This window comes from Equus przewalskii, chromosome 2 (assembly GCF_037783145.1).
Source record: "Equus przewalskii isolate Varuska chromosome 2, EquPr2, whole genome shotgun sequence".
Lineage (NCBI taxonomy): Eukaryota > Metazoa > Chordata > Mammalia > Perissodactyla > Equidae > Equus > Equus przewalskii.
In genome coordinates this window covers 90600274-90621289 of record NC_091832.1, presented here as the reverse complement: position 1 = coordinate 90621289, position 21016 = coordinate 90600274, and the positions used below count along the sequence as shown (strand labels likewise).

General features: G+C 40.5%; 1 protein-coding gene across 2 annotated transcripts in view; it reads right to left on the bottom strand.

The window, feature by feature from the left end:
• Positions 1-2745: 2745 nt before the first annotated feature.
• Positions 2746-21016, bottom strand: part of RNF150 (ring finger protein 150) — a 238034-nt gene continuing 219763 nt past the window's right edge. For both annotated transcript variants that reach the window (XM_070609043.1, XM_070609042.1), the window contains one exon: positions 2746-11508. In XM_070609043.1, coding sequence (XP_070465144.1) covers positions 11390-11508 — 119 coding nt within the window. In that variant the 3' untranslated portion in view covers positions 2746-11389. The remainder of the gene's footprint in view (positions 11509-21016) is intronic.

The window sequence follows — 21016 nt, the reverse complement described above, 5'->3', positions numbered from 1 at the left end:
TATACGTTATTAGATTTACTGGGAGTTTTACTGTTGTAGAAAATATCAGGCCCAGGCCCATGGCAATGAGGTCTTATTCTCTGTTGTGTTTTTACATTCTGTAATTAACTTTTCTGCTCTCACATTTATTTATAGACATTGATGCCATTTCCAAAGCTCTGAATTTTTTTTTTTTCTTAGAGATTTGAGACCCTTCACTCCCCTTAGATCCATAATATCAATGACAGCTGTGTTGTGTATGTTGCGTATACAGCTCTCATAGCAACCAAGGTCAGTTGCCCGCCAATGAAAGCTGGCTCTGGTTTCTCCTCTGACTATTTAGTAAATGATCCTTAAGAACAAAGACAGCAGGAATGCTAGTGGGAGGCATGGAGGGGGTGGGTGCTTCAGTTAGGGGGGTCATGGCTATGATCAGACCTTCGGAATGTTCCCAAAGGGACAGGATGGGGAATGTCTTCCACAGCAGAAAGGCCTGAGGGGTTTGGGGAGGTTAATTGTTACCTCCAGGGTGCCAGCAAATACATATTCCCACTGGTTGGAAACTTAGGGTGGCATCTGACTGTGGCAGGGCACTGTGACTGCAAATCAATGAAGGGAGATCTAACCACAGTGAGCAGAGGGCTCTCCTGGTCTTTGATGGCACAGTGGAAAGGTCGCTGTCCCTATTCTTCTCATAGCCAGGAACAAAGAATCACACTGAGACCTGAAGGGGAAACTATACCAATGAGTGTGATGAAATAAGAGGTAAACGAATTTCTGTTTTTGGATCACTAAGGATGATGGAACTATTGTTCTAAAACGTCTCATCTATATGAAACCTCTCAATCATCTGAATTTTTCGTCAGTTGGCACTCCCACTCTTCTATGTAATTATCTTAGAACAAAAATAATTCACATCTTCCCCCTTCATCCCTGTTCCACAATCTGGTGCAATGTCTTATTCAACCAAGGCAAGGAGATGAGCATTGGTTTAGAAGGAATTGTGAGACTTAGAAAAGAACTAAACACATTTTTGTCTTTTTTGAATAGCTCCTATACCCCAAACAGGTGTTAACAAAGAATCAGGTGGCCAAGCTGGCTTATTACAAAGCTCTGGTGAGTTTTAAATTTTCCATTCTCAAAGGGACGAATATGCTGCGTGGCTTCTCAAAAGTCCAGAAAGTGGACTGTGTAGGAGGGCAGTCAAAGTGGATGATAAGCCAGCTGGGTAGCCCCCAGTGCTCCCTGGCACATGTGTGACTCTGAGCAGCCCCGAGTGACCTGTTTCCCGGAACATCTCCACTCCAGGTGAAGCAGACACCAGGCTGGTAATGCAACTTGTGCACACTGACCTTTCCCTGATAGAGTAGGAACAGGGACTAGAGAGACAAGGGTCCACGGGGTAGGCAAGATAGAGAGATGGGAGACAAGGTCTAGCAGCTTTTTTTCTAGTTTGAACAGCAACACGTTCCACGCAAGCAGTCTTGTTCAGTGCAGTGTTGAAAAACATGACCCTTGAGAAAGAAGATTCTGTCATCAGTCAGCTTCAGGAAAAGCTGGGTTATATGAAGTTAAATTGGTGACTAAGAAAGGCCTTCTTGAAAGTTTTCAATAGCTAATATCTATTGTACAAAGCCTTATGCCAGCTGAGTTGACCCTGAGACTCTGTGCTGTGATTTCTAACACATCCCAGGATGTGTCCCACAGAACGTGTTTCCCAAATTGGGAAGCCCTGGTCTGGTGGAAGGACTGAGGATGCTGGAGTCAGAAGGGAAGGTTTCCAGATCCTGGATAATGGCTTCACACCCCTATTGTCATTATCAACAATAGGCAGATAAAAATTGCGATAAAGGAAGCATAAACAAAGTTTAACGTGTCTTCTAATGTGGCACAATCATTATTGTTACTAACAATCTGCTTAGATTATCTTCCTATCTACAAATTAAGCATGGACTGGTCCCAAGGGCAAAGTCTCCAGGGCGCAAATGTTTTTCCACTATCAACACAGCAGTTTGTCACTTGAGTAGGAAAGAGCTCCGGGAGGCCACAGCGCTCCACACAGTCTGACTCTTTGCCAGCCGACTGTGTGGAATCCACAGCTCCTGGAGGGGTGCATGGCCAGGTGGAAGGCTTCTGTCATAGGCTGAACTGCACTTGGCATGTCCAACCCCGCCTGCTTCTCCAGGGGACGCATCAGACACAGAGGCTCTCAGCCACACCAAGGGGCCTGCCAGTTTCAAGTAGGTGATAACACTGAATAGGGAGGGGCACCTCTCTCCTTTCCTACCTTCCCAGGCTGGCAGATCCCATCACGTTTATTTCCTTAGCATTCCCTTGCTAATTCAAAGAAATTGCTGTTTAAAATCCTTTAGAGATGTACAAGTAAATATAAAAAGGACCTGGCTGCCCAGCTCATCTGGTGGGCTCCATGGTGTAGCCCTGCTTAGGACAACCTGCCCAAGATGGCTGGGACCACAGTGCTCAGTTCCCACACAACAGCACCTCAAGCTAATTTAGCAACTATTTTTCTCTTGAATTGCTCAAAAGCTTTTAATCACCTCACTTAGAGGAACAAAGCTAAGAGGAGGTCTGGTTCCTGGCACTTGACTTACCTGAGAGAAATAAAGAAACTATCAAATTTCTCGTTCTTTTAACATAATCACGATTTAATGATAAATATCATTGTTTTAAAAATCCATAGTGCCACCTCTGGAACTCAAGATGAGGCAACACAGTTAGGAAATACCGATGACACAAACACAATCGTCCGGTTCCATTTTATTAAAAAAGAAAACCAAACAAAATTTTGCAATGAAATTTCCTGGAATTCACAATCCTTTTCAAATCTTTATAGTTGCAATTTTTTTGTTTAACCAGTACATAAGAACACAATTGCACTTATTTACATTATAGTCTTCTATATAACAAAAATAGCCATGTTGTACGATGGACTGTGTCCAACCATCATCCTTAATGCTTCATCACTAGCCCAGTGTGAGGCAGACCGCTTCTGCTCTCCAAGCACAAACAGAACAGAATAAAGCAAAATAAAAGTCTGGGTCTCCTAAAAGAAGACAAATCCCTTTAAAGACAGTTTTTTTTAAACTTCTGTGTATTTCAAGAGAGATATAAAGTGCTTTGGAAGGAGTAAGGTAAGTGCCTGAGGCGAAGAAGAAGAGAAAGAGATTTATACGGGGGGAAAAAAAATAGCTACACAGCCTTAACGAATTATTTAAATAAGCCCGTGACTTTGTACAGATGACGATGTTTGGGTAAAACAGCTACATAATCCACCACTAAACTTTTCAGCAATTAAAAGCTAACCAAAGTCCAAATTAAACGTTACTCATGCAGATGCCCTCAGGAATAACTTTAGTGATTTCATGAGCCAAATAAATCAAGGAAGCTCAGTCTTCTGACCTGAATATGAAGAGGATGCGTAAAGCCATGATGGGACCATTATGTGTATGATCTGCAGACGGGTCGGAAAGACCTCGTCGGGGAGCTAAGTAAAATTCTACCTGTGACATTCATTTTATAATGAAAGCACACAATTCATGTTTAGGCAAGAAAAATAAATCCACCAGATTTTTTTCTTGCTAGTAAGGGAGGTACTGCAGATTGATGTATGACGCCACGTCTGACTATTTCGTAATGGTAGGTTCATTCTTTGTAGCAGAGGTTATTTCCCAATGGAAATAATAATGCACTCTAGACAAAGGGCTAAAATTAATTGGTTTTTTTCTTTTCACATTATTGAACTGGTAATTGCTGGTCATGGTCTGCCGTCTACAAAATCAGGTGCCACATAAATACTGCTTGGAAGGCTCCCCTGGAAACTAGAATAATCATCCTCCCACCTCATGGACATTTGAAAGAACAATATCCACTATTTTTCAGGAAATGAATGGAATGTAACTTTTCATAAGTACAAAATTACTTCAAGTTTTCTAAATACAAGGGACATCCCACTACAAAAATAACAGCCCCTCCCTCCTCCCCCACCCCTACATCTCTTTCTAATTATAAAATGGTACAACCATTTCAGATTACTAATGTGAAAGCAGGAAGTAAATATATTATTATGTACATGTACAAAACACATCAGTATTTCACACCATTTACATTCATATGAAAGAAGTCTGTTTATTGAAGTTCCTTTGCAATTTGACAAGAAGGAAGTTGAGATAAGTTCCAAAACAATCAGCCCTGGCCTCACAACTCTGCACACACATTCCAGCCAGAGGCATCTTCTTTGCAAACAGAGCAATTCAACATTTTGCAGAATAAAGGGCTGCTGACAGTGAGAAGATCTTCCGTGGGGCTCTACTTCAACTTTTCAGAGTTTGACATTCCTTCCTCTTTTGATAAACGTGGACCAAACTGTCAGCTACTGAGGAAATTGTACCATGAAAGGCAAAGAACTAGTTGTTGAGGAAATGGTGACTCCAGTCAAATTAATTGGCTGAAAGAATAATGGTGATTATTCCAGCAGAGGGCACCCTGTCCCCTTACAATAGATCCTGAACAGTAAGTACCATAGATGCCAACCGACGCAGAGTGAAAAGTCCATGTATTAGTGGTCCTTCCCCAAATGTTCTACTATCTATTAGTACAGGCAATAGTTTGGTATGTTCTTCAAAAGAGCAAGACGCAATGTAATTAACTAGTTCTTATACATGAAAATTCTTTGGCTATTTAAAATCTTCACATTCTCAGAACAATATTCAGAGTTCAATAAAGCACTAGATTTGCCTACAACTTTTTGAGGGAAAAGGAGACTAAACACTAGACTTTCAGAGATGGTGTGGTACTAAGGCGACATTTTTTTTTAGATTTCTGGATTTTTCCAGAATGGTAAGGTCAATCACCAGCCCGCAAGAGAAAACCCCTAAGGTTTTACAGTTTCATTTCGACCCGGCAATCCACCTTCACTTTCATTTGTGAGAACATTGGGAGAAAATTAAACTAGTCAAGGGAAGAGAGACGTGTCCACGTGGACAGCGGTCAGTCTTTGGTTTATACAGCACACATGGTCCCCGCATTTCCCTGCTTCTCCAAGCCCTTCGCTTCAGTAAGGACGGCAAGACTACAGACAATCTGCCGAGCAGCGACTCTGGGTGACCCAGGTGGAGCTACCTTCTCCCCAGATTTCCTCCCTCACTCTGTTCAGACCTGCAGACCTCTTAAGAGATGTATATGCTTGCCTTAGCATTATCAACAAATATTTATCAGGTGGCCATAGAGCGAACGGCTCTGAGGTCAGGGCAAACCTCAATAGTAGTGCAAGGATGAGAAGGTCTTTAATCACTGAGATTCCTGAAAAAGCCACTTGACCAGGAAGCACTTGAGGCAGGCATAGTCCAGAGAGTGATCAAGAGAGATGCGAATGACCTCAGAGGTTCTTTGCAGAACAAGCAGGATTTTCAATTAAAGGGCTTGAAAATTAAGGGTCCACATTTAGGATGTGGAATCACTTCTTTAACTTTGGGATGATAATTTAGTGCCATCAAAACATTCAAAGTAGGGGCTGGTCCGTGGCTGAGTGGTTAAGTTCATGTGTTCTGCTTTGGCGGCCCAGGGTTCTGTTGGTTTGGCTCCTGCGTGCGGACATGGCACCGCTCATCAGGCCATGCTGAGGTGGCATCCCACATCCCACAACCAGGGGCACTCACAACTAGAATATACAACTATGTACGGGGGGGGCTTTGGGGAGAAGAAGAGAACCAACAAACAAACAGGTTCAAAGTGGAAGAATATGGCTACTGATACAGGAGTCTTTACAAATTCTTGTTCCTATTACAAAGGGCCTGGAGGTGTGAGATGGGGAGAAAGGTGGGGAAAGGGAAGAGGTAAGTGATGATGAGAAACTCATACCTGCTTGTCAGAATTAATTTATTTTTCAAACAATCTCAACCTTCTTTGCAATCCTAAGTGTTTAACTCATGAGTGTTAAACTCCTTATCCTCCCACAGTGCCCCACCCCCGCCCCCAAAACACAGAAAACCCAGGTCAGCTCTAAACCCAGGGCATGATCATTTATTCGGGAAGAACATCCGTGTTCACATCCTGCCATCCTCTTTTCTGACTCCCTGCAGGTAGTATTCCCACCTCCTTATAACTGCCATCATCAAATGTACTCTGCACTCCCAGCCAGGTAATAGATGGATGAGGGACTTCCATGGCACAGAACAGTGCACAAGGAACCGTGTGTTCCTCACCTTAGAAGGATAGTTTTTTGTGCCTCTTTTACTTCTTAAGGGAGAAGTGGCTTCTCAGATCACTTACCAAGAACAAGCTCTCATGCTACGATGTTAAGAAGCACAGTGGACATTGGATACAGTACAGCCCACAAGTTTTTCCAAGAAATCCTAACCCTGGGGGCCTGTGGTAAACAAGGAAGGTCACACATGCTGTAGGTGGAAGATAAGAGATCTAGACTGTTACCTTGCCATTGTCTGCCTAGGAGACTTTTCTGGCAAGGAAGCCTGAAAAAAAAATAACAATAGCTAGAGGTGGTCGGAGATAAAATTAGTGATAGGAGAAGTGAAAACGAGGCTAGCTTCATTACAGAGGAAGTTAATTTGCCTTTATAGGAAACTGGTTTTCCTCACCAGAAGTGCAAATATAGATACTGCCACACAATAAGAAGAAAAACACCAACAGTAAAAATGATAATCACAATAATAACTCTATAGGTCCAGAGCCACCAACATCTTTTTGTCCTCAAAGATGGTAAAAGAATGTGTGTGTGGGTGCATGTACAAAGAAAGACACAGGTAATCAGAGAAAGCCAGAGATAGACAGAGACAAACACAGACAGAAAAGCAAAAGAAATTTAAGTGACAGCCTAAAAACAATGCTACCAGAAATTGCCTCAGGGGCTCCAGTACCACAGAGGGCTGGGTCCTTGCTCCATAGTGGGAGGGATTCTGTATCCCGGATTTTCTGAAAGAGTTTTGATTTAATGAGATTTCTTTGTTTTAAGTCAAGGTGATGTATTCAATGGATAACTAAATGCCATTTGTTTTTTATCCTCTGCAAGAATTTTCATCTAGACAAAACTCATACATAAGAAAGAATCTTCTATTAAGTGACCTGTCATTATTTCTGGTTCTGAAAGTATGGCAGCCACAAGGATGTCAGAGCACTAACTGAAAAGGCACTGGGTACCGTGGTTTTTGATATGACCAAATCCAGACCCATGAAGGTTCAGGGATGTTTCCAACAGAATGAGCAAAATGCTGAAAACAAAACAAAATAGACAAAAAAAATCTCTTGGATAGAGATTTGCCTCCATGGTTATGATCATTACTACGTGATGTCAGAATAGGTAGGTGCCTTTGTCACTATTAACTTTCTACCTTCTCCAAACTCTACACCTCTTCTTGCCTAGATGACGAGTTGACATTTCAGGGGTGACCAGACTCTAGAGACTAAATCAATCTTCAGATACCGTATTCACGATCAGGGCTCAGTTCCTCCCAAAGGGACCAGCCACACAGGAGGCAGCAATTCCTAGAGGTGACTCTAACTTATTCTGAGGGAATAGAAATGCTCCTTTTCTTGTCCACAGCCTTGGGATGAGGGGGATGCTCACTTCCGAGTTGCGAGGTGGCTGGTGCAGGTGGTCATAATTCACCAAGTAGAGGCCAGACAGTCACAAACTCCAAAGACTTTTTCTCCCTAAGGCCACACAAAGTCTTGTGTTTGGAGTCAATATGTAACTTCCCACTTTTTCCTCGTAAATCCATGTGTTTTAGCTACAGCTGTAGGGCAAGGGGCACTGGGACTGGGAAAAGACCTTCTGCCAACCAGGAAGAGGGACAAGTAGGGGTTGAGGTAAAGTTGACGACCACAGTCTGGAATTCTCTTTGGCTCCTGAGTGCCACATATCAGCCTAAGGGTTTATCACAGAAGCAGGGATAAAATTTTCTTTCAGCACCAAATCAACATGGTTTGTGTGACTTTTAAAAAACAACTGGTCGGAGAAGTAACAGTTAAACAGCAATGGACATCGGTGGTGTGGTGAGAAAGGTCAAGCCGAAATTTCAAAAAGGGTGGCCTGGATATTCACTCATTACAGAACAAAGGGATCTCTGGGCTCTCACTGGGCGACTTGGGTGGAGCCTAGTCCTCCCTGAAGGTAATTAGGTTTCAACCGTTTTTCTTTGTAAGGGTCAGGGAATTTTGAGCGAACACTGGAGAAGCTCTAGACCTGCGCTGTCCAATCGGCAGCCACGAGCCACCTGTGGCTATGAGTGCCGGAGACGCATCTAGTCCAAACTGAGATGTGCTGTGAGTGTAAAACACACGACGGATTTAGAAGACTTAGCACAAGAAAATTGTAAAGTACTTCATTAATACTTTTTACATTAATTACATGTTGAAACGATAATATTGGATTAATAGATCATTAAAATCACCTGTTTCTTTTTACTTTTTTTAACGTGGCCAGTAGAAAATTTAAAATTACTAGTGTGACGTGCATTATAGTTCTATTGGACAGTGCTGGTCTAGACAATCACTACAGAAAAATGCACAACTGCAAATACACATCAAGTCTGCAAATACTTCTAGAGAGCTCCCATACCCTTTGACATGCTCCGTAAACCGCCAGGTCCCCAGGTCAGAGATCTCTCTTTGGGGAGAGGTGGTGAAGAAGGCTATGAGAGAAAGGCTGTTTCCATTTCTTTTGACTCCTGCCATGCCAGTGAAAGCTTTTTTTTTTTTTTTAATTACCAAAGCCACAGGAAAATCCTCCAGAAACAAACCTTTGGTAAGTGAAGAACCTCCTAGGCTTAGGGAATTGCAGCAGAACCTCCTTGGGGTCAGGTCCACGGGCCTCAGATGGACCTCCTGGGCCCCTCATTATCAACGCAGCATCCAATAGGGGCTGCTGTGGCCACAGAGCACATATGCAACCAATTCCTGATTGATCTGGTCACTGGCAGGAAGAGTGAACACTCATCAAACAGAGGACTATGCAATCCAAAAGGCGTTTTCTCTCTGGGTAGGGAATACAATTTGTAGTTCTTTTCCTGTTGAATTATCCTTCTGATCCACTGGACTTAATACCAAAATTTGTTTTGGGCAAAGCTGACTGAAGGAGGAGTAGGCAGTGCAAGCCTATGCTGACGGAGGAAAAGAAACACCTTGAGATTAAGAATTCCACACTGAGAACTGGGATGTTAACGTGTCCAGAGATTGCAAACTCTGTGACTAACAGTGATTTTAAAACAAGGCAAAACTAAACTACTCCTCTTTGGCCTTAAAATTTCAATCATTTAGAGATTCATTCTCAGCAACAGACGAGTACCAAAGCTCAAAAGCAGTTATTATATGTTACATGTCAAGTAACCGCCTCCCCAAGGTATAAAGTCAGCTACATGTCATGGCTATCTGCAATAAGTGGATTCCCCTGGCAAAACGCTCATTAAGGTGGTAAGGGGAGAAGGCGCCTTGGGCACCATCTTGTTAAACCCCTTCACTTTTACAGATGGAGCAGCGGAGGCCCAGCAAGCATGTGGCTCATCCAGGCCTCGTGACTCCTGGTTCAGCGCTCTCTTCATTCCTCCCTGGCTGCCTTCCCACGCCGAGACACTGGGTTTCACTACAGGAAGTGGTGGACTCCTAGAGAGATGTGACATTTCTGAAGGCGATAATCATTTTCCTTGCTTTGCTGACTATTTAGAAAGCATCAAATAGGAAACTGCTGAAAGAGGTGGAAAAAGAGCAGCCAGTGGTCTCCCTTGATGTACCTTCCAGGTTTCAGCGGGCCGCAAGGTTTTACGGCAGAACCAGACTCTGCTTTCTGGAGGAGTATTACCATAACAACATAGAAAAGCTTCATCAAATAGGTAAATAACTCAGTGAGAAAAGCTTTCTTTCCTGGTTACCCCCACGCAGCAACATGGCCTTCTCACAGAGGATGAGGTGATCCAAGATTGTCCAGAGAAAAGGATTCACCACCTTAGTCATCACTGCATCTGGAGAGTCTAAATGTATTACAAAATTGCCCACTGAAAAAATAGCACACCTCTGTCATAGTTACAAAAAAAGAATAAAAACATAAACAGGTAAAAACACCGGTGGGTTTTAGCATTCATCTCATACCTCTTTTCCTTTCCCTCTTTGTCTCTGTTGGTCAGGAGAAGCTTGATTTAGCAAATTTCCAGGCCATACCTTTTAGATCATATCATTTACCTCCCTCCTCACTTGGTATCCGGATGCACTTAAGGAGCCCTGGGAAGCAATTTTCTAAGGATTCACCTAAATCCTTCCTTGAGGTCTGGCGAGGTTTAACACAAGTGTGTTGGAATTAAGGTAAAACCTAGGTGGTGTTAACAGCAGCCCTAACTGTGTTGGACACTGGGCTCAAAGATGACTGGATCTTTTCTAAATCCTCCATCTCCTGCAGAAGCCACTTGTGGAGGTAACAAAGGACCGTTCTGGCCCTGGGGAAACCAATACAACAGACATTTCGCTTTCTGAAAGAACATGTGGTGTCTGGTCTTAAAACCAGGCTTGCAGTCCTGGTTACAAGCCCTACAGCCATGAAGAACGGCGTTAATGCTCTGGGGGGCACTTCTGAGTTCAGAATTTCAGCCAAAGACTGCAAGGTCCAGACGAATTGAAGTGCCTCCCTAGAGCTTCCTCTCAAGTCACGAGGGCCCTTAACAGAGCCTGGCAAGTGGAAGCCAGTGTGATGTAGCTGAAAATAACGAGCAGCGGCCTCGGCAGATTCAGAGCTTAGTGTTGGGGTCTCTGGTGGCTGGGATTTTCAAGATCCACTTAAAAGAATTTAGATTCTTAATGAAAGCTGGCCTTAGACTGTTTCAGGGCGCTGAGGCACTTCCCAAAGCCATGCACACTTCATGCTGAGAGGTCAAGGCCATTAATCTCACAGATGGAATACAAACCGATCATAGCAGGAACTGGTGCTTCTAAACAGAACTCTATACAAAGCTGGAGGGAAGCAAAGGGAAAACAACAAAGTGGATCTAAAGTAAACTACACACAGTCTTTAAAAAGAAACTGCCAAAGAAATCAAACAACATTCCAAAAACAAGAGAACAAGAACTGGAAAAAAATGGAAATGAAAGCAAGAAGCCCTAAAAGTGTCCTTCAGTCTGTTTTAGGAGCTTCTGAAGTGTGGGTCTACAGGACATGGGAGGGAAAATCAGCTTTCAACTTCCAAGCTGCCAAGGCCGTGGACTGTTCAAAGATTGAGAAACTGCATCCTGATTCACGTGACTTTGGATATTGCTTTTCGTTACCATTCTTGAGCGGAGCACCCTTGGAGTCGCCAAGGTGTTCTAGAGGTGTGTGTGCCCGGTGCAAGTCTTGGGGGCACTCCTCCCTTCCTTCCCCTTGGGTCCTACCATCCCTTTTTCCTGCATTTGCCATTTCAAGATTTCACCTCTTCGCAGTCTTGGTCCGTGGAAAGTTCTACATCAGACAGTCCAACCTCCATTGCCATAATCAGCGAGATGTCAGAATCACTGCTTACGGCTGGCTCCTGCTCACCTGGGAGGAGAAAGCAAAGTTCATGGTGAACACTGAATTATGTCTTGGATGCTGGGTATTTCAATACAATTGTCTTTAATAACATTTCTTTGAAGTCCAAGAGAAGGCATTAGAAAAATTGGCTATTTTGGATAAAAAAATAAAAAATCTAGTTCGAGCTTCATCTCACATTACAGCCCCAAATAAATTCTAAATGGGTCAAAAAGCTAAATGTAAACACAAGACACCAATAAAACTAGAATAAAATATATCTTACAAGTATATATCGAAGTAAGAAAATATATATCTAACATATCTAAGTAGGGCAAGAAATTCTACATGGAAAAGAAATTGAGCAAATCACAGAAGAAAAGATTGATTAATGTGTGTAAAATTTAACAAGTGTTAAAAACATGAAAAATGAGATCAAACGGCATATATCACACTGGAAATATTTGTAAAAACTTCACAGATGCTTGTATTCTTAATATATAGAGAGCTTTTAAATCACTAAGTAAAACTAATAGTCCAACAGAAAAATTATTGTCACTGTTAAATAATTCACAGAAGAATGTAATATAAATGACCAATAAATTTAAAGTAAAAATGAGCTACCCCTTTTTGTTTATGAAATCTTCACTCTTTAAAAAAATAATATTACAGTTAAGGGTACACAGGGGTAGGTACTTTGATCTATTACACTGGGAACTATGAAATTTTCACCCAGTAATTTCATTTCCAGAGTGTATTATAGAGAAATAATCAAAGTTGCAAAAATATTCATTTAAGCATTTTTTATAGCAGTAAAATATTGCAAGTCACAAAGTCCAACCATAAAGAATATCTGAATAAACTATGTTACTTCCAAAGGACAATCTTCTTGTTATAACTTAAAGTGACATTTCCAAAGAATTTGTAGTTACATAAGAAAATGCTCATGGTATACTGTTAAGTGAAAACAGAAGTATTCAAAGCTTTATGTGCAGTGAGTTTGGCAGAGAAAGTTAACTAGAAGCAAGGAAGCCAAAAATTTTAATAAGAGTTTTCTCAAGTTTTGGGATTTATATTCATTTTCTTTTAAGAAGTTTTTTTCAGTTTTACTCCAACCATTCTGCAATGAACAAATATTCAGTCACTCAAGACATGAGTCCCCACTACGTGCTAAGGATTGTGCTAGATGCTAGTGATATAGGTGAGAGCAAGACAATTCCTATCCGCAAGGAGTTTGCTGTCCGGTAGGCAGGCAGACCATTAGCTGGTCAACTACAACACACTAGGATAAGCAATACGCTGGAAAATGTATCCGGTGTTATAGGAGCAGGTAAGAGGGCAATGTAACTATTTGCTGGGTCAAAGAAGATTTCCCATAGGGTGCGATGTTTAAATGGAGTCCTGAAGGATAACTTGTATTTTAGCCAGATGAATGAGAAGGAGGAATCCTTCAAGGACTAGCAATAGCATGTACAGACGTCTGGCGGTCATAGGGAGCCTTGTGCAGATGGACATCAGATTGTATTTAAATATGACTGGAATGTAGAGTCAAGTTAGGGAGTATGAACAGGAAGAATACAGCCTGAGGAGCTCAGCTGCATAAAAGGCAGCTTTAAACCCAAAAGAGCTTGTATGTTCCATTATCCTGCAGAAGAAACTCACAATTAAAAGACCAACAAAATTTCTAACTTCCTGAGGATGGTTATAATGCTAATGGTTCTAACACCTGCTCTGATAATCACTGATACAATTTATTTCATGTTGAGGTTCAGTTAAGGGAAATATATGAGCTTCATGAAGGGCAGTGAATTCTTAAGATGTTTAAAGAGAAACAGAGAACTAACAAAGAGTTATGGCGTTAAGAATCAGTTTTAGAGAAATTCAGTGTTTCACAGGGATATACCCAACCTAAAGACTCAGCTCTACTATATGTTTCCTGGGCCCTTAAGTGCCTGAGGTTCATAGTGATGTAGACAGATCCATGGCTAGAATAAAACTCTGGAAGTAGCTCTCTGAAGATAGCGGTATTTAGTATTTGAAAATGGTGGCATTTAACAAATATTCAATACAACTGGTCATTTAAAAAAAAAGGCTCTATCAAAAAACTGTCAGAACTAAAAACGGGATTCAGTAAAGTTGTAGGATGCAAAATCAATAGACAAAAATCTGTTGCATTTCTACACACTAATAATGAACTATCAGAAAGAGAGATTAAGAAAACAATACCACCTACAACTGCATCAAAAAAAATAAAATACCTAGGAATAAATTTAATCAAGGAGGTGAAAGACTTGCATACTAAAAATTACAAGACATTAATGAAAGAAATTGAAGACACATATAAATGGAAAGATATTCCATGTTCATGGATTGTAAGAATATTATTAAAATGTCCATACTACCCAAAGCAATCTACAGATTCAATGTAATTCTTATCAAACTTCCAATGGCATTCTTCACAGAAATAGAACAAACAATCCTAAAATTTGCATGGAACCACAAAAGATCTTGAGTGGTCAAAGCAACCTTGAGAAAGAAGAACAAAGCTGGAGGCATCACACTCCCTCATTTCAAACTATATTACAAAGCTGTAGTAATTAAAACAGTATGCTATTGGCATAAAAACAGACACACAGATCAATACAACAGAATAGAGACCTTGGAAATAAACCCACGCATATATGACCATTTACTTTATGACAAAGAATATATAATGAATATACAAGAATATACTGTGGGGAAAGGATAATCTCTTCAATAAATGGTGTTGGGAAAACTGGACAGACACATGCAAAAGAATGAAACTGGACTACCAGCTTACACCATAAACAAAAATGAACTCAAAATTGATTAAAGATTTGAACATAAGACTTGAAACCACAAAACTCCTAGAAGAAAACATAGGCAGTAAGCTCCCTGACATAGGTCTTGGTGATGATTTTCTCAATCTGACACCAAAAGCAAAGGAAATAAAAGCAAAAATAAGCAAATGGGACTACATCAAACTGAAGAGCTTCTGCACAGGAAAGAAAACCATCAACAATATGAAAAGGCAACCTACTGAATGGGAGAAAATATTTGCAAATCATATATCTGATAAGGGGTTAATATCTAAAATATATAAAGAACTCATATAACTCAAAGCAAAACAACAATCAGATTAAAAAATGGGCTGAAGATCTAAATAGACATTTTTCCAAAGAAGACACACAGATGGCCAACAGGTACATGAAAAGATGCTCAACACCATTAATCATCAGGAAATGCAAATCAAAACCACAATGAGATATCACCTCACACTTGTTAGAATGGCTATTATCAAAAAGACAAGACATAAGTGTTGGCAAGTAAGCGGAGAAAAGGGAACCCTCCTGCACTGTTGGTGGGAATGTAAATTGGTGCAGCCACTATGGAAAACAGTATGGCAATTCCTCAAAAAATTAAAAATAGAACTATCATATGATCCAGCAATTTCACTTCTGGGTACTTATTTGAAGAAAATGAAGATCTTAACTTGAAAAGATATATGCATCCCCATGTTCACTGCAGCATTATTTACAATAGCCAAGATATGAAAACAACCTAAGTGTCCATCGATGGATGAATGGATAAAGAAACTCTGGTATACATATACAATGGAATATTATTCAGCCATAAAAAGGAAGGACATCTTGCCATTTGCAAGAGCATGGATAGACTTCGAGGGCACTATGCTAAGTGAAATACGTCAGACAGAGAAAGACAAATACTGTATGATCTCACTTACACGTGGAATCTAATTCCCACCCCTGCATCCCACCCAAATAAGTTCATAGATACAGAGAACAGATTGGTGGTTTCCAGAGGTGGGTGGTAGGTGGGGGGGGGGGGGGAGAGAAATGGGTGAAGGGGATAGTAAAAATTAAAAAAAAAAAAAAGCCCATGGCATTCTTGAGATAGGCTGTGTACTCATAACAGATAGGGAGATAAAAACATCAGATACACTTATTTTTTAAAAAAAGAAATTGTTGATCTGAATCATGGAATCTTGTAATAATAAGGACCTAAATAATTATTGGGAAAATAGTACAAAATTACAGTAAGAAAAGAAAAAAGTGAAATTGGATCCCTGCCTCACACTTGACAACAAAATACATTCTAGGCTGGCTAAATCTCTCTCTCTCTACCTCTACCTGTAGCCCATCGTTATTTTGTGTCTGTGCACTTCTTTCTCATTTATTCTCTTCTCCAGAGCCACCCGCTACCTTCAATCCTTGACCTTGTGGAATTCTTTGATGCAGACTGCAACGGTTCTCCCTTTCCTCATGGCTGCTTTGCACTCGTTTTCTCAGCAGGGCCATGGCTGGCTGCTGTGCAGGCTGTGCTTGTCACCCCTCCAGAGGTGGGTGGACTCACTCTGGAGTCTGAGTGAGCACTGGCCGCTGGATTTGGTCAGGACACAACCTGCACAGCCAGACACAGGGCCTCAGTCTGTTTTTCTGGTCCACTAAGTCACTGATTCGTCATCTATTTTTTTCCAGTTGCCCAAATTTTGTTATTGTCTCTTCTTAGATCTCCCCTGTCCATGTTGGTCTATGCCTCACAAAAACCCCTTTGCTACAGTTTTTGTGGGGTTAATTTAGGGGCGACTCGAAGTAGTTTCATATGTTCAATCCACTCTTTACTCAGTGCTCTCCTTAAGCATCACTTTTACAATGAGAAATGTATTTACTTAAAATTATATTTAGGAGAACTGGGAACCTATCTTACGTTAGGAGATTGAATTCTAGTCTCAGCTATTAGTAACTACAGGTGTTACTTTGTGAGTCACTTTCTCCTCCAGGGCTACGGTTTAATCATCTATAAAATGAGAATTTGGACTAGATACCTTAGAGTCCTTTCCAGTTGTTATAATTTATACATTGATGTGTTGATGCCAAACTAGCACAGTGCCTCCTACATGGCGGGTTCTCAATAAATAATTAGTAGAATTACAACTCAGAAACAACGTTGTTTATCTTTTCTCATAACCCTTCAAGGTGTTGTTTTTTATTTTTGAAATTTTTTCTTAAGCAAAAAGAAGGTCCGCTTATTGCACATTTAGTACAAGTATGCACTTTTGGGAGATTCACTACTTTGGGGTGTAATCAAAGCTGAAATATTTCTATTCCCAGAGACAAAATATGAGGGTTATGTTATAGAGATATAATCTCCATTTCTTCTCTTTTTTTTCCCCCTGCAGCAGTCCATGAACTAATTCAGCTCATAAAAAGCCAAAATTTTCAGCTCACAATTAAACTGTAAGTCAACCAAAGAGCTCATCATGGAGTGATTTTATGACTTTCATAGAGATTTAGTTAAAAAATAGCACAGATAAAGAGCTAACTTAGAGTTCTACAGAGACAGCGCCCTGTACCCGCAGTGGCAGTTTCTCACCTCCACTCCTGGCTTTTCAGCCACCAGCCTCAGCAGATTTCATGGATTCATTCTCACCACGGTGTTTTCTAAACTGGAATGTGTGAATTGAAAGACAAAAGTGCCACGGGGTGGCCCTAACTATGGGCTGCTGTATTCGTGATGCTATTTTGGAAATTGGCTGTCCTACACAGCTCTAGGCAAAGATGAATTCAAACGAATAAAAACATAGATTTACAAAAAATGGTTCAATTTTATGTGACATTGCATCAACCACATCATCTAATCATTTTCCATATCAAAACTTAAAAAAAAAGATCTGAAGACATTTGAAATTATTCTTTACTCTGTCTTCTGTTTTTAATTGAACTTGGTTTGTTCCAGAATTTTTAAAATTCTTTAATCAAGGCAGATGTTTTACTCTGAGGCTACCATAATACAAATGAAAACGTTGTCACTAAAACATTTAGAAGGTTCTCTGTAGGTGGTACTAATTGGAGAGTGTAAAGTAGCTATTAACAATATAAATGTTCACTGAATTTTACCTCTTTCCCTGTAAAAGCTAATATAAAACTAATGCAAAAATAACATTGGCCTCTATTGAACTCTCATAACAACCCTTTGATGTAGGCATTATGATTCTCATTTTACGGATGAAAAAAAAAAAACACTCTTACTCCATTGGGCATAATACCTACTTGACACACTCTTCTCTTGGTCTCCATGCATTGTAAAGACATTGAGAGAATTTAAACAGGGAGTGATATGAGCCACTTAATATTTTAAAGATCATTCTTGCTGCTAAGCGAAGAATAAATTGGCAGGACGAGTGTGTAGGAAATCCAGAGGAAACTACTGCAGCAAAAGAGATGAAACCTGATGGTGGCTTGTGGCAACAGGAATGGAGATAAGGGGCCAAACTGAAGAAATATTTTAGAAGAAGAATATACAGAATAGTGATAGGCCAGACAAGGGTGGCAAAAGAGGAGAAAGTAGAGAATAACTTCCACATTTCTTGAGCAATACAGGTACCATTTACTGAGCTGAAGAAACTAGAAGATGAACAGGTGGGGCTAGATCAAGAATTCCATTTTGCAGATGCTATGTTTGAGATGTCTGTAAGACATCCAAGGGACACGTGGAGTTGGTAGCTAGATACAGGAGTCTGGAGTTTAAGAGAGGCCATGACTGTCAATAAATGTGTGAGGCTTCAGCATAGAGAAGGTTTCTTAAACCATGGGAGTCGATGAGTTTTTCTAGGAAGAGATTGTAGAGTGGGAAGATAACACCAGGGGCAGAGTTCCCAGGAACACCAAAACCTAGAGCCAAAGACTCAAACTGGTGCCCCTGACATGATTTGTTTGGCCCGCACAATGCTTTTTTAAAAATGTGAATTAGTTATCCATATTTAAAAGTCAGGATATTTTACATATAAATCTATATTTGAAATTCATCTTGGAAAAAGAAATATCTGGCAATATATGCCCAATTCCCCATGGAAATCATTGAGGACAGCTGAGGAAGGGCTGCCCCATGTAGCTCAAGGCAAACAGGCTCAAGGCCACCATGGTAGTCAAATAATCTGCTGTACTGGTCCACGTTACTTGGCCTGTGTAGACATTTGAGTTTGAAATCTCATATTTGGAGGGAGGGCATAAGAACAGCAGAGGAGGGTAAGGCCCAAAGAACCTGAAAATGGCCAGAGAATATCGTGTCATTGACTCAATTCTTTCTTTTCTTTTAAATAAATTCTGCTTTTTTATCTCCTTTATAAGCCCTGGCTCACAATTAACGACCCATACCTATTGCTATGAGATACTCACATAATCAACTACTGCGAGTATGACTGAATAGGTTGGGGTAGATTTAAAAACTGATTCCAAGTCATCTAATTCCTGGTCTTGAACCTCTTTATCACAGTAGGTTAAAGAACATCTGATTAGATGGTGAGCAGAAAATAGTGTATTAAATGGATCTTTGTGACCTATTTTGCTGACCTATAGCTACTGTTTTCATATATTCCCACATTTAATTCTAAGTAAAACCCATCAGCAGCATAAGTGTGGTTAGCCAAGAAATCCTAGTGGCGGGATTTGTTTTATTAATTCCATTTAGTTCATAAATTATTCATATCTTTGGTTTATCTCTTTCTTCTTTAATACATAAAATGTTTCCTAAAGAGTCACAGGTTTCCTTTCGTGAAACAGGCGTTGCCGTCGTCGCTCTGCTGTGGTTTGAAATAACTGTCTACAACAGAGGGCCTGGATGATTGTTCGAGTTCCTTCCAATCTGAGAATATAAGATCCTGAGATCTGCTCTGTCTGGTCTTGGGCACACCTGGCCTGTCTTTATCACTTCCCTGGCTCAGGCCATGCCACTGTCAACATTCCCATTTTGGAATCCCACCACACTCCTTCATAAATTGGAGGCACTTGGTAAATATGTGTAGCATTTAAGTTGCATTAAAGTTTCTCTCTGTCCATGTAGGGCTCAAGTTTTGTATTTTATTAGCTAATGACAATATTAATGCTTATTGAGTACTTACCACACACCAGGGACTATCTATGTGCTTGTCTGAGTTACTATTCACAATTAAGCAATGACATAGGAAGAATTATTATTTCTATTTCAGGTGCTAAAACTCAGGCTCAGAGAAAAGGGAACTCTTATACACTGCTGGTGGGAGTGCAAACCAGTGCAGCCACTATGGAAAGAAGTATGGAGATTCCTCAAAAAATTAAGAATAGAACAACCATACAATCCAGCTATTCCACTACTGAGTATCTATCCAAAGAACATGAAAACATGAATGCATGAAGATACACGTACCCCTATGCTCACTGCAGCATTATTCACAATAGCCAAGACTTGGAAGCAACCTAGGTGCCCATGAAGGGATGAATGGATAAAGAAGCTGTGGTATGCATACACAATGGAATACTACTCAGTCTCAAAAAAGCTGAAACCTTGCCATTTGTGACAACATGGATAGACCTTGAGAGCATTATGCTAAGCAAAATAAGTCAGAGGGAGAAAGTCAAATATTGTATGATTTCACTCATAAATAGAAGATAAAAACAGCAACAAACACATAGAGACAGAGATTGGATTGGTAATTACCAGAGGGGAAGGGGGGAAGGAGGAAGACAAAAGGGAAGATTAGGCATATGTATAGGGTGATGGATGGTAATTAGTCTTTGGGTGGTGAACATGATGTAATCTACACAGAAATCAAATGACATACATCCGAAATTTATATAACGTTATAAACCACTATTACCTCAATAAGAAAACAAAATCCAGGCTCAGAAAGGTTAAAAACTTCCTGGGGCTGCCTCATGACATAATGGTTAAGTTTGGCATGCTCTACTTTGGCAGCCTGTGTTCATGGGTTCAGATCCCAGGTGCAGACCTACACCACTCATCAGCCATGCTGTGGCTGCAACCCACATATGAAATGGACGAAGACTGGCACAGATGTTAGCTCAGGGCTAATCTTCCTCAGAAAAAAAAAAACAAATCTTCCTGAGCTTACATGGCAGTAAAATTTGGACCCAGAATTCGAATCTAGGTCTGTCTGACTCCAGAGTCCATGAACTTGACCATATCTATACTTTAGAGTTGAGATTCTTAACCTGAGGATTAGTGGACTTGGAGGGAAGTCCAGGTGCTTAAAATTATGTACATACACATTTGATAGCTATGTGCAGATACGCATTTTTCTGGTGAGAGGGTTGCTTTCATCAGATTCTCACAGGAACTGCAAAAGGCTAAAAACCATTCACTTAGAGATTTTGCATCCTGGATGAGTTGGAGAACACCTTACTGTATGCCACAAGAATGGCCTGGGTTTTTCTTTAATGGATATTTTGGTTTACATTCACTATGCGTTCTTCTAACTTCACATGACACTTTTCATAAGCAGTCACTGCTTTCCTACTTAATTGTTTCTTTATGATTGTCATTCAAAGCTAAAGTAGAAAATTATCCTTCCCAGAATGAGGTTTCATATTTACTCTACTGCCTGTCTTATGAAAGAAGGCACAGAGCAGTAGCAGGCTGGAATAAGTCCTCCTCTGTTAGGAATTAACAAACATTGCCCTCAGGATAAGTGTTCTCTGTGTTGAGAAAAAATAAGGTAGTG